The sequence below is a fragment of the Solea solea genome, chromosome 3 (genome assembly GCF_958295425.1).
Source record: "Solea solea chromosome 3, fSolSol10.1, whole genome shotgun sequence".
NCBI lineage: Eukaryota > Metazoa > Chordata > Actinopteri > Pleuronectiformes > Soleidae > Solea > Solea solea.
Window position 1 is genome coordinate 23,845,806 of NC_081136.1, and position 13,323 is coordinate 23,859,128.

Consider the following 13,323-nt stretch of genomic DNA (forward strand, 5'->3'; position numbering starts at 1 on the left):
TGTGTCTCATTTACGACGTTGTGTGGTGTCAGATATACAACAATTTAAGATAGTCATTAAATATGAGTCTTTGATCAACCTGTTTAACAGGATTTCTAGTGAAAGATGATTCCAGCCTGTGCACTAAACCCTCTGCTCTGTGTCCACACAGGTGAATGCTATGATTCAGATTCTAAAACACTTTGGTTGGACTTGGGCAGGTCTGCTTATCAGCAGTGATGATTATGGAGTCCACGTTGCCCGATCCTTTCACTCTGATCTGGGTCCAGCTGGTGGAGGTTGTCTGGCTTACACAGAGATTTTACCCTGGGGTGACGACCCTGCTGAACTAAGGAGAATAGTGGATGTGATGAGGAAATCTACAGCTCGAGTGGTGATTGTGTTTGCACATCAGATCCACATGGTTCAACTAATGGTTGAGGTCAGTGCCAAAAAAATGTATGTTGCAGCTCGGGTGATGGTGTTTGCATATGAGAGTCACATGATTAACCCTGTGAAAGAGATATGAATGACAGTTTTAAGTCTAAAAGCTTTTTGCATCATGTTACACCTGTGATTTGTTTAAACTAACTAAAACTAACTAAAGTAAGACTGCTTATTTTTGAAAAATTATATTTAGCTTGTGATTCTGTGTGAAACACATGTTTGTGTGTGACATCAATTGAGGAACCTAGTAAACACTTTACTGGTATGAAAGTATGAATTTCTATACTTGCTATAATGCAATGAACAGGTGGTGAGGCAGAATGTGACAGGCCTGCAGTGGATTGCCAGTGAAGCCTGGTCATCAGTTGATGTGCTCCAGACTCCTCACCTCATGCCGTACCTGGGTGGAACACTGGGCATCGCCATCCGTCGAGGAGAAATACCAGGACTCAGAGACTTCCTGTTACAAATATGTCCTGATCTACATCACAACAACAAAGAAGGAAACAGCATGGTAAGAGTTTCCCTCTGACATGGTATTTGTAAGAATAATGTGGCATTAATTTAAAAATGAACTTCATTGCAGGTGAATCAGTTTTGGGAACAAACACTTCAGTGTAGATTTGCACCACCTCCAGCAGGTTGGGTGGAAGCTGGAGGAGTATTATGCACTGGACAGGAAGTTCTAGAGAATGTGGAGACTGAGTTCTTTGATATTTCAAACCTCATGCCGGAGTATAATGTGTATAAGGCTGTGTACGCTCTGGCATATGCTCTTGATGACATGCTGCAGTGTGAGCCAGGGAGAGGACCTTTCAGCAACAACACCTGTGCTCATTTACAAAGACTGGAGCCATGGCAGGTGAGATATTTCATGTGAAGTGTGAACTGTCAAGAAATATAAGAATAAATCCTACTTTTGGCATTCTTTATGTAAACAAATGTATTATGCAGGGATCAGTAAAATTTCAATGCTTGAACTTAATTCGTAAATATTAGATGCTATGTTTACTGTGATTGTAAGTTATCCTGAACACAATAGTAATCATTTTCATTGTTCCTTTTGTCCCTAATCTGGATTTTCATAGATAATGCATTACTTGGAAAAAGTCAACTTCACAACAACATTTGGTGATCAAGTGTCATTTGATGAGAATGGTGATGCCTTACCTGTATATGACATCATGAACTGGGTGTGGCTTCCTGATGGAAGAACTCAAGTTCAGAGAGTGGGTGACGTAAAAAGGTCAGCCATTAAAGGTGAAGAACTCACACTGGGTGAAGACAAAATCTTCTGGAACTTTGAATCCAAACAGGTGACTTCTTCTTTTTTAGACAACTTTGGCTTTGCCAGTGTCATTATAGATTAGTCTTATGAATACTGATATTCTCCACACAGCCTCCTCGGTCAGTGTGCAGTGAGAGTTGTCCTCCAGGTACCCGCATGGCCAGAAAGAAGGGGGAACCTCAGTGTTGTTTTGACTGTGTCCCTTGTTCTGAAGGAAAGATCAGCAATACAACTGGTTAGTGTAAACCTTTAATCACCACAGTTCAGAGATGTTGTATAAAGATGTATCTCATCACTTCTCCTCTTTTCTCAGACTCCATGGAGTGCACCAGTTGTCCAGAAGATTTCTGGTCCAGCCCCCAGCGTGACCACTGTGTTCCTAAGAAAACAGAGTTCCTCTCCTATCATGAGCCTCTGGGTATCTGCTTGACAACCACCTCACTGTTGGGCACATTTATATGTGTTGTTGTTCTTGGCATCTTCATCCATCATCACAGCACACCTATAGTTCGTGCCAACAATTCAGAACTCAGTTTTCTTCTTTTGGTGTCACTCAAATTGTGTTTTTTGTGTTCATTGCTCTTCATTGGACGACCAAGATTATGGACTTGCCAACTAAGACATGCAGCATTTGGCATCAGCTTTGTGCTTTGTGTCTCATGTATCCTGGTGAAAACCATGGTGGTTCTGGCTGTGTTCAGGGCCTCCAAACCAGGAGGTGAGTCCAGTCTGAAGTGGTTTGGTGCTGTGCAGCAGAGAGGGACAGTTCTGGTTCTGACTTCTGTTCAAGCAGCAATCTGCACTGTCTGGCTTGTCTCTGCTTCACCAGTGCCTCTTAAAAACACGCAGTATCACAGTGACAAGATAGTTTATGAGTGTGTAGTTGGGTCCACAGTTGGTTTTGCAGTTTTACTTGGTTATATTGGTTCACTGGCTGTCCTCAGTTGTTTTTTCGCTTTTCTAGCAAGAAATCTTCCAGACAGTTTCAATGAGGCCAAACTCATTACTTTCAGCATGCTGATCTTCTGTGCAGTATGGGTGGCCTTTGTCCCTGCTTACATCAGTTCACCAGGCAAATATGCAGATGCAGTGGAGATATTTGCCATCCTGGCCTCCAGCTTTGGCCTCTTGGTGGCGCTGTTTGGACCCAAATGTTATATAATTCTGTTGAGACCAGAGAGAAACACAAAGAAAGCTATCATGGGTCGTGGCATTGGAACATAAAAACAGCAGACAGAGACACAGTTCTCTCTATAATCAGAAAGTAAATGTAGAATTACATTTTCATACATATTTCAATATTGTGTAATTGATAAAGGGTTAGTAAATAATAAATGTTTTTGAATGTGGAATATTTAATTACTTTTAAAACAGCTCATCACCTACGCAGGGATTTAAACTGTTGAACCTGTGGTAACAGGCTTAATTCCCTTCCACTTGACCTTGGGCTGCCTATATTATTCTTTAAGTTAAATTTATATTATTCTTCAAATGTGTTAAGGTCTTTGTTATTTTTGATGATACAAGTTAACACGGCACATATACACACACATAATGCAGGCTCCAGGTGCAATAGCACAGTCCCTTAGCATTTAGTAAAGTTATGGTTCTAGGGTAGAAGCCATTTTTCAATTTGTTTAGGTTTTAATTGTTCTGAATCTTCTGCCCGAGTGCAGCAGTTCAAAGAGAGAGTGTCCAGGCTGAGATAAGTCTTCGAGTATGGACTGGGCTCAATTTAAGCAGCAGGGACTGTAGACCTCCTCCACTGCCCACAGCGATCTTGTGGGCAGTGTCAACGACAATCTGGGGCACTTTCTTTCTGCTGCTGGACAGCTTGCAAACCACAAACCAAGGCAGGATATCTAAATGCTCGACACTGAGCAAAGATAGACCAACACAACCTATTTCCTTGTGAGATATTTTTTTTCTTGAATTTCCTTAAGAAATAAAGTCTCATTAAAGTATTTAGGTATTTGGGCTGTATGGAGTTGATTGGATTAAAAGACACACTAGCCACTGACTGGACTGTCCCCAAATAAATAAAAAAAACAACCGTGAATTTCCAAACATAATATCCCCTTCATGATGGGGGAACTTCTTTTCAAGATGAAATAATTTATAACTTCTCATTGTCCCCAGAAGGCACCTATCAATTTGTATATGCATGTACAAGTCCATGCCAGTTTAGTGTTTTCATGCATGCATAATGTGCAAAAGTCTTAAGGGCACCTTGTCATGATCATACACATGTCTTGAATAAACCTGGTTTAAAATACCTTTTACAAAGCACATATTTGTCAACATGAAACAGTAGGACGGACCCAGGATTTACCAGTACAATTAATTATGGTTCTACTCCATCTAAGAGAGTCAGGAGTAAACTGTTCATGTGTAAGGGTAGGTCACATTAAATATTTGACACTTAAACCTGTAGAAGCTGATATTCATTCGGAAAATGGTGTTATTCTAGAACTGCATACATATTTTCTGGATGTGTTTCAATAAAGTGATTGAGAAATACATTGTATGGTCCATAAAGTGCCTATGGTTACCATCTTCTTCAATCAAAACAAGAGGGCGCCACCAACTCAATCCCATATTCAAACGAGTTTTGAGACATGGAGCATGCACAGTTGGCACGTATGGTCCACACAGGTTGTTGGTGGATGATGGTCAGTCTGTTGGTGATATAGACAACAGCTCATTATTTGGTAGTCACTCTGTTGGTGGACGTATATAATAGCTCATTATTTTGCAGGCAGTCTCTTGTAGTGGATGTATGGAAAGTTTCATGATCTGGCAGTTATCAATAATGTTATCAATAATGCTACATCAACGGAGAACCATGTAAATGACAGCCCAGTCAAGACTGAGCACGTCTGCATTGCCTGTATTGGCACTATGGAACATTTAGTTTCATGTCCATACTACAAAAAATAATTATACATTAGAAGTTCTGCTACAGAGTTCACAAGGATGGTTGACTTATCAACAAATGCACATGTTATAACAACCTATTTTGCGACAGGTGACAAACAAGAAAGAAAATAGCAAATCCTACTTTGTGTTACTTGAATTGTTGTTGGAGTGACTGTCAGATGACATGTATTGTTTTCAAATTTGAAAAAAGAAAAGAAAAAAAAAACAATCAGTTCTTTTTAGGATACATGGTGTGTTGGTTTTTGCAGGTGAGTTATTTTGCCCAATGTTCCTGAGTGACAGACAAAAGTTTCCACCTTTGAAGCTTTCCAGGTGAAAATCTATGGCCCCTAAATCGTTGTATTTTCCACTTCCCCAACCCACTCTTTGCAACCAACTCACCATCTGAGAAAGACTGATCTAAGCATTAATGATGACACTGTTACGGTAATTGTCTTGGAGGAAACTGCAATGACTGGTTACAGTAACAAAGAGTTTGCAGTGATAGGGAAGTAATACAAGGTTGCGCAACAGCCAAAGTGATTAGTCGAATTTGCGTTATTGTTGGGTTTGCCAATCATGAATTCCTGGGGGGACTGTCACGTGAGATTTATTTTGGACCTTCACTTCCTCCTCTGCACTGAAGGGTGGTGATAAAGGATTAAATAACATCTAGCCTACGACAAATCAAGAAGACCACACTCAGAAAAGGAGAAGAATCAGATTAAAGTCATGAGGGCATTTTTAGACACCAGCCTCATCTTCCTATTGTTGTATTTCTGCTCCTCTGCTGTGTATTCCTCTCTATATTCCTCCTCTTGTCACCCACAGGGACCGTTTTATTTAAATGGGATGCACAAAACTGGAGATGTGATTGTAGGTGGACTGTTTACAGTCCACTTTATTTCAACTGATCCTGACCTGTCTTTTAGCTCAGAACCACAACAGCCTCAGTGCTATAGGTGAGTCTGTGAGAAAACAGCACAAAGTTGATGAAATTCAGTTATATTAGTAGTCTGCACTTTTGACTATAAAGATTATTGCTATTAGTTGTCATTCACATAATATGATTATGGTTGATGTATTTAACTGACTGCACTATTACTATGTAGTTGTGTAACATAAACACAGTTACTATATAATCTATTTTAATCAGTAAACATTTGAGTTGTTATGTTGTTAGTTTTGATATTATAGGATTCAGACAGGCTCAGACCATGGCCTTTGCTATTGATGAGATCAACAGAAACTCCAACCTGCTGCCTAATGTGACTCTGGGATACAGTCTATATGATAACTGCATCCAACTAGGTATTGGATTTCGTGGAGCACTGACATTAGTCAGTGGTCAAGAAGAGCAAGTTACATTAGATGATAACTGTGTAGGAACTCCTCCAGTCCTAGGGATTGTGGGTGATTCTTCTTCTTCAAGTACTGTTGCCATATCCACAGTCTTAGGTTTGTACAGAGTGCCTCTGGTAAGTCTTTTTGTCTTTCAACTCATTTTTAATTTAATTGCAAATTTATGAAATTGTTATGAGTAATTAAACTTAAAAATGTGAACAAAAAAATCAGCCAAAAATCTTTTGTTTTATTGATACACTGCAGGTGAGTTATTTTGCCACATGTTCCTGCCTGAGTGACAGACAAAGGTTTCCATCTTTCTTTAGAACGATCCCAAGTGATGATTTCCAGGTGAATAATAATCTGCAAAGTGAAAATGCATAAAGGGCTGCTCCTGTTTAGTCATGTTATGTGTATCATATACAGAATTGTGTGCTGTCAGACATAACACAACACTCAAAGACAGTGATTAAAAATGAGTCTTTGATGAACCTGCTTAGCTGGATTTCGAGTGAAAGATGATTCCAGCCTGTGCACTAATCCCTCTGCTCTGTGTCCACATAGGTGAATGCTATGATTCAGATTCTAAAACACTTCGGTTGGACTTGGGCAGGTCTGCTCATCAGTGATGATGATTATGGAGTCCACGTTGCCCGATCCTTTCACTCTGATCTGGGTCCATCTGGTGGAGGTTGTCTGGCTTACACAGAGATTTTGCCCTGGGGTGACGACCCTGCTGAACTAAGGAGAATAGTGGATGTGATGAGGAAATCTACAGCTCGAGTGGTGATTGTGTTTGCATACAAGGGTCACATGATTAACCTCATGAAAGAGGTCAGTCCTGAAAAATATATGCAGCAAATACCTTTTTGGGGCCGTCCACGGAGAAATGGGTTTAGGTGAATATGCGTACCATTCTTTCCAGAGAGGCGTTCTGTCAACACGGGGATGGCGTTTTATGGGACGTGAAAGACTGTCCGACTCTCCGACTCGCAGAGTCAGACACACAAATATAGTTAGATGGATCTCACTCGTGCATTCTCATACAGTATTTAGGTTTATGACAGAAAGTCACTAGATTTGTCACTAGTCACTGTTTTTCAAAATTTAAAAAAGTCGCCAGGGAACTGTAAAGTTGCTAAATAAGCACATGGAAAAGGCACAAAACGTAAATGTAAAGACATTTTTTCCTATCTATTTCTCTGTTTTTTGTGAGTTCTTCATCTTGTTACAGTGCACCTACAGTGCTGTCATATGCACTACAGCGTTTTGTTTCAGGGGGCTCCATCTTTACTGGGATATTTTTGAAAACAGCAAAGAAAAATATTGTTTTCTGTTTCCATGTAGATCATGTGGCCTTAGTCTCTTAAAAAAGGAGTTCATTAAAGTTACACCTGTACCTTGTCCTATGAGAACTTGAGTTTTGCTTATAATAGTCTCAAACACAGATTTGCATATGACATCAACTCTGGGAACTAGATTACACTTTACTGGTATGAAAATATAAATTAATATACATAGGTGGTGAGGCAGAAGGTGACAGGCCTGCAGTGGATTGCCAGTGAAGCCTGGTCATCAGTTGATGTGCTCCAGACTCCTCACCTCATGCCGTACCTGGGTGGAACACTGGGCATCTCCATCCGTCGAGGAGAAATACCAGGACTCAGGGACTTCCTGTTACAAATACGTCCTGACCTACATCACAACAACACCGATGGAAACAGCATGGTGAGTGTTTCCCTCAGACTGGGTATTTGTGAGTATTATATACTGGCTTTAATACACACAATAATTATTTTCCAGGTGAATCAGTTTTGGGAACACACATTTCAGTGTAGATTTGCACCCCCTCCAGCAGGTTGGGTGGAAGCTGGAGGAGAATTATGCACTGGACAGGAAGTTATAGAGAATGTGGAGACTGAATTCTTGGATGTTTCAAACCTCATGTCAGAGTATAATGTGTATAAGGCTGTGTACGCCCTGGCATATGCTCTTGATGACATGCTGCAGTGTGAGCCAGGGAGAGGACCTTTCAGCAACAACACCTGTGCTCATTTACAAAGACTGGAGCCATGGCAGGTGAGATATCAGTTTACATTCAACTCTTAATTTCTTTTAGAGTTGTGTATTATTAATTTTATTATGGTAATTTTAATCATTATTTTGTACACTTATACAGACTAGATAATTGAGTGCATTGTATAAGAATGAAATATAAATAATAATGAATAGAAGTGAATTATAGATGAGAATATATTTCATTTACAGATGGGTAATAGAGCAATGTAATATTAGGTCGGAGGAAACAGTATAATTTGGGTTATGTGACAATACTTAAAGCAGCACAGTAAAGGTTTTACCTAAAAACAAATTCATAATCATTTTAAGGGTACATATAATTGGGAGAATGATAAATCTCCGGGATGGGGATGGAATTTTGTACAATTTTATCATACAAATAACAAGTATAATTTGACTGGCAAATTTCCATTACCAGGATAAGCATAGAGAAAATATTTAATATAAGTGACGTAAAAATTCTGTCTATCTGATTTGTTTGTTGTATGTTAAAACAATATAATTTACATTACCATAACTAACCTTAACTTGAAAGAAGATTTAATAAAATATCTGCATAAAGAACTTCACACGATTGAAGGTCAAGTATGAACAGAAGTCCCCGCCTCTTTTGGTTTACAATTCTAAAAGTGAAAAGTGATTTCAGTGGGTTTTGGAGTCATTTAAAGCGTTGAAAACATATTTATGCATTTATCGCATACTGTTAATTACAACACTTTTGGTCAGGATAATCTCAAAATGTAATTTCATATTATCCCAGATTTAAACCTAGCATTGTAGGTCTGTTGTACACCTTGCTGTACACAGCAAATGTGCTCCTGTCACAGGTCAGCTGCTCAACCCGACATGTCAGATGTGTGTCTGCACTGTATTGCACACGGTTTTCAACTTGAGGAACATGATGCTTTTTGTGTTTTTTTTTCCCCTCACTCACTGCACCACAGATTATGGTAGACAGACATAACAGCTGATGTCAGGAGAAGAGAGCTTACTTTGAAATAATGTTTTCACTTGGGTTCTATAACATTGGCTTGGCTTTCATATTTCATATTTCATATCTGTGTGTATATTAATGGTCATTTATGCTGCAAATTCCTGAGAAAACAAGTAGGGACCGAGCAAGTGTGTTAGGTTAAGTATGTAAGTGCAGCTCATACTGTAACGGGTGGTGTTTGGACCCAAATTCAGCACACACAGGCAAGGTCAGTTCTTAGATTTTAGTTCGGGCTCTTGCCAGGCAACAGTACTGTTTGGCGGAAAGCAGCGAGGGGGAGTCGAGTCGAGCACAGTCCAAAACCAAGGTAAACAGTCCAACCAGGAAAAGTCCAAAATAGGCAAGCAGAAGATGCAGTCGAGTAGGGAGGCCAGCAGTCAAAAACCAAAGTGGCCACACAGGATAACAAACAATTCCAAAACGGGCAGAGGGCAGGTAGGCAGAGAAGGCAGAATCAGAAGCAGGAACGGTCGACAACAGGGGCTCAATCTGGAGAAACACTGGAAAGTATGGCATCAGAAGAGTAAAGAACAATCTGGCGGCGAGTGAATGAACTGTAGAAGCTTATAAACCCTTTCGAGAGCTACGTCACAGAAATATGCGCACGCAGTTTGGGGTCAGAAAACACATACTCGTACCATTAACTAAGTCCAACAGTCCAACACATAAGACACCTACTTGAAGTGTAGTTGGCTGTGAAAATAGAACCAGCAATGGTGTCAAGTTCTTCAAAATCCCTACAGGATCTCATCCCTTTCAAAAAAATAGACATCGTCTGTGGCTCCAAGCATTAAAAAGAGAAGACAGGGGTGATGCTACTACAGTCAAAGAGGCTCGTGTTCATAGTGCTCACTTCATTTCATGTAAGTTATCATTTATAAGCTCTTTCTGTTAGATTATGCTGAAATGCCTGGATTTCACAGAAATGTGTGTGTCAATGCACATATGTATATATGAAACCTATGCCGCCTAAAGTTATGTTGTGGTCTTGGACGTAGCTAGCTTGTAGTTAGCTGCCGGTCGGCTAGTGCGTTGACAAATAAGCATGGTGTGCTAAAAACATTCCATGTAAGACTTGTATGCGCATAGACTTTCTTGTGTGTATGGGCTAGGTTTATCTATAAGGTAAGAGTGAATATCTGGCCATTTACTAATATCATCTACCCAATCTTTTATGGAAGCTGGGTCAGGCAGACTATTGCCATCGACTAGTACTAATTTATTTAGGTATTGTTTGCGGTCCTTAATCGACAATGAAAGACCAAATTCAGAATTATTCGGTGGAGGACCGTTGACATACATGCTCTTCGCTAACCTGTTGTGACGTTTTCTGACCCCAAACTGTGCGTGCATTCTCGCTAGGCTTGGAATATTTGTATACAATGAAAGGGTCTATACTGGTGCTTAATGAGTGTGAGGGTAGTGGTACACAGGTGAGCTGAATTGGCTGATGAGGTGAGCTTGGCTGGCATGCAGGGCGGAGCAGAGGAGGGGTGAGTGGAAAAGTACTGGAAGGTGAGGCATGGGGCAGAACAGTGACACACACTATATATCACAGCAGTATGAATGTTTTAACCAATGTGTGTGATAAGAAAAACATCAGAAATACAATCTTGTATCTGCAGTAGAAGCAGGGACATTTAAAAAATGATCAATTATTAGCTCTATTTGTTGAGTTAGCTTTCGCAAAACTAATGATGCTGATTTATACCACCCACTTGTGAGGAATACCTGAGAGCAATCCTTCAATAATATTGCTTTAGAAGTAAATGCTTTCCTCGAAATGTTAACAACTTTTTTTTTTTAATAATTTTTCTTCTTAATTTTGATTCCAAAGCTTGTGTATTACATGGACAAAGTTAACTTCACCACAACATTTGGTGATCAAGTGTCATTTGACGAGAATGGTGATGCCTTACCAATATATGACATCATGAACTGGGTGAGGCTCCCTGATGGAAGAAATGAAGTTCAGATCGTGGGTGAGGTTAAGAGGTCAGCCTTCAAAGATGAAGAACTAACACTGGTGGAAGAGAAAATCTTCTGGAACTTTGAATCCAAACAGGTAACTGATTTCATGACACTTTGCCTATGGGCAAGTCCTTACAGATGAGACTAACAGACACTGATTTTTCTCCACACAGCCTCCTCGGTCAGTGTGCAGTGAGAGGTGTCCTCCAGGTACCCGCATGGCCAGAAAGAAGGGGGAACCTGAGTGTTGTTTTGACTGTGTCCCTTGTTCTGAGGGAAAGATCAGCAATACGACTGGTGAGTGTAAAGTTTTAAACATCACAGTTCAGAGTTGTTGTATAAACACGTTTCTCATCACTTTCCTCTTTTCTCAGACTCCATGGAGTGCACCAGTTGTCCAGAAGATTTCTGGTCCAGCCCCCAGCGTGATCACTGTGTTCCTAAGAAAACAGAGTTCCTCTCCTACCATGAGCCTCTGGGTATCTGCTTGACAACCTCCTCACTGTTGGGCACATTTATCTGTGTTGTTGTTCTGAGCATCTTCATCCATCATCACAGCACACCTATAGTTCGTGCCAACAATTCAGAACTCAGTTTCCAGCTCTTGCTGTCACTCAAATTGTGTTTCTTGTGTTCATTGCTCTTCATTGGACGTCCCAGATTATGGACTTGTCAACTAAGACATGCAGCATTTGGCATCAGCTTTGTGCTTTGTGTCTCATGTATCCTGGTGAAAACCATGGTGGTTCTGGCTGTGTTCAAGGCCTCCAAACCAGGAGGTGAGTCCAGTCTGAAGTGGTTTGGTGCTGTGCAGCAGAGAGGGACAGTTCTGGTTCTGACTTCTGTTCAAGCAGCAATCTGCACTGTCTGGCTTGTCTCTGCTTCACCAGTGCCTCATAAAAACACCCAGTATCAAAGTGACAAGATAGTTTATGAGTGTGTAGTTGGGTCCACAGTTGGCTTTGCAGTTTTACTTGGTTATATTGGTTTACTGGCTGTCCTCAGTTTTTTGTTAGCTTTTCTCGGAAGGAATCTTCCAGACAGTTTCAATGAGGCCAAACTCATCACTTTCAGCATGCTGATCTTCTGTGCAGTGTGGGTGGCCTTTGTCCCTGCTTACATCAGCTCACCAGGCAAATATGCAGATGCAGTGGAGGTATTTGCCATACTAGCCTCCAGTTTTGGACTCTTAGTGGCACTGTTTGGACCCAAATGTTATATAATTCTGTTGAGACCAGAAAAAAACACAAAGAAAGCCATCATGGGTCGTGGCATTGAATCATAAAAATGGCAAGACCCTTAATAAGTAAATTATCTCTATATCCAAAAATAAAGGTAGAATGTGTTAATACACATATCAAACTTGATTTTCTCATGTTTTCCAGAATTCAATTTAAGTGCAGAACATTTACTGTACAAATGTGGTAATTTCTTTGTTACTTTTAATAATGCAAGTTAATGCCACCCCCAATTAAACTGTAAGTTACTTTCCCTGCCCTGTATATAAATATATTTCACTCTAGTTGAACAGAGCCAGGCTCATTCTGTTCAAGTGTAAGTGCAGGTCACACTTGACCTGTAGAACCTGTACACAACCCATGGAAGGTTTATTTTCTGAAAAATGTGTTATTTCAAAACTGTTCCCGATATTTTGCGTAAGGGCTACCCAATAATCTTGTTACCAGGTCTGAAAAAAGTAGTCCTCTTCAATTGATCGATCAAACCAGAGTTCAATGGTCTGGTTAAATCCTTTATTTAACTTGTCTACTTCTTCACGATACAAATGCTTCTATCGGTGTAGTTTGGGATGAGAAAATAAACAACAGTCATCAGTCAGTCAGTCATCATCTACCGCCTTATCCTCCACCAGAGGGTCGCGGGGGGTCTCAGCTACATCGGGCGATAGGCAGGGTACACCCTGGACAGTTCGCCAGCCCATCGCAGGGCCACACACAGATAGAGACAAACAACCATTCACTCTCACACTCACTCCTATGGTCAATTTGGAGTGTCCAATTTACCTATCCCCACATAGCATGTTTTTGGACTGTGGGAGGAAGCCGGAGAACCCGGAGACATATCATGGGACATATCAAATACAAATACTCACATCATTGGGATGAGGTTCTCTTTCTTCCTTGTTGTTATAGGCTAAAATATAAGAAACATAATACTTAAAAACAACACTATGAATCATAGACATCTGTGTTAGCATGTAGACAAAAATACACCTACTCTTTGGCGATGAGATGGGAAGTTGAAGGCAGATGGGGTCGCACCATCACTAAGCCTGACAATCAGA

General features: G+C 40.4%; 1 protein-coding gene across 1 annotated transcript; it reads left to right on the forward strand.

Annotated features, from left to right (window-relative positions):
• Positions 1–5,485: 5,485 nt before the first annotated feature.
• LOC131456041 (extracellular calcium-sensing receptor-like) lies at positions 5,486–12,306 on the forward strand. The gene is made up of 9 exons (XM_058623997.1): positions 5,486–5,595; positions 5,817–6,111; positions 6,242–6,328; positions 6,542–6,811; positions 7,499–7,705; positions 7,781–8,056; positions 10,888–11,115; positions 11,195–11,318; positions 11,396–12,306. The coding sequence occupies exons 1-9, from the start codon at positions 5,486–5,488 to the stop codon at positions 12,304–12,306; spliced, it is 2,508 nt and encodes an 835-aa protein (XP_058479980.1).
• The last annotated feature ends 1,017 nt before the right edge of the window (positions 12,307–13,323 follow it).

What these genes read in the sequence shown, in the direction of transcription:
- LOC131456041 (XM_058623997.1), top strand. Translation starts at nt 5,486, where the DNA reads ATGCACAAAACTGGAGATGTGATTGTAGGTGGACTGTTTACAGTCCAC. An exon ending in GTTTGTACAGAGTGCCTCTG is followed by an intron (nt 6,112 to 6,241) that starts GTAAGTCTTTTT and finishes GATACACTGCAG; the next exon opens with GTGAGTTATTTTGCCACATG. An exon ending in AAAGATCAGCAATACGACTG is followed by an intron (nt 11,319 to 11,395) that starts GTGAGTGTAAAG and finishes CTCTTTTCTCAG; the next exon opens with ACTCCATGGAGTGCACCAGT.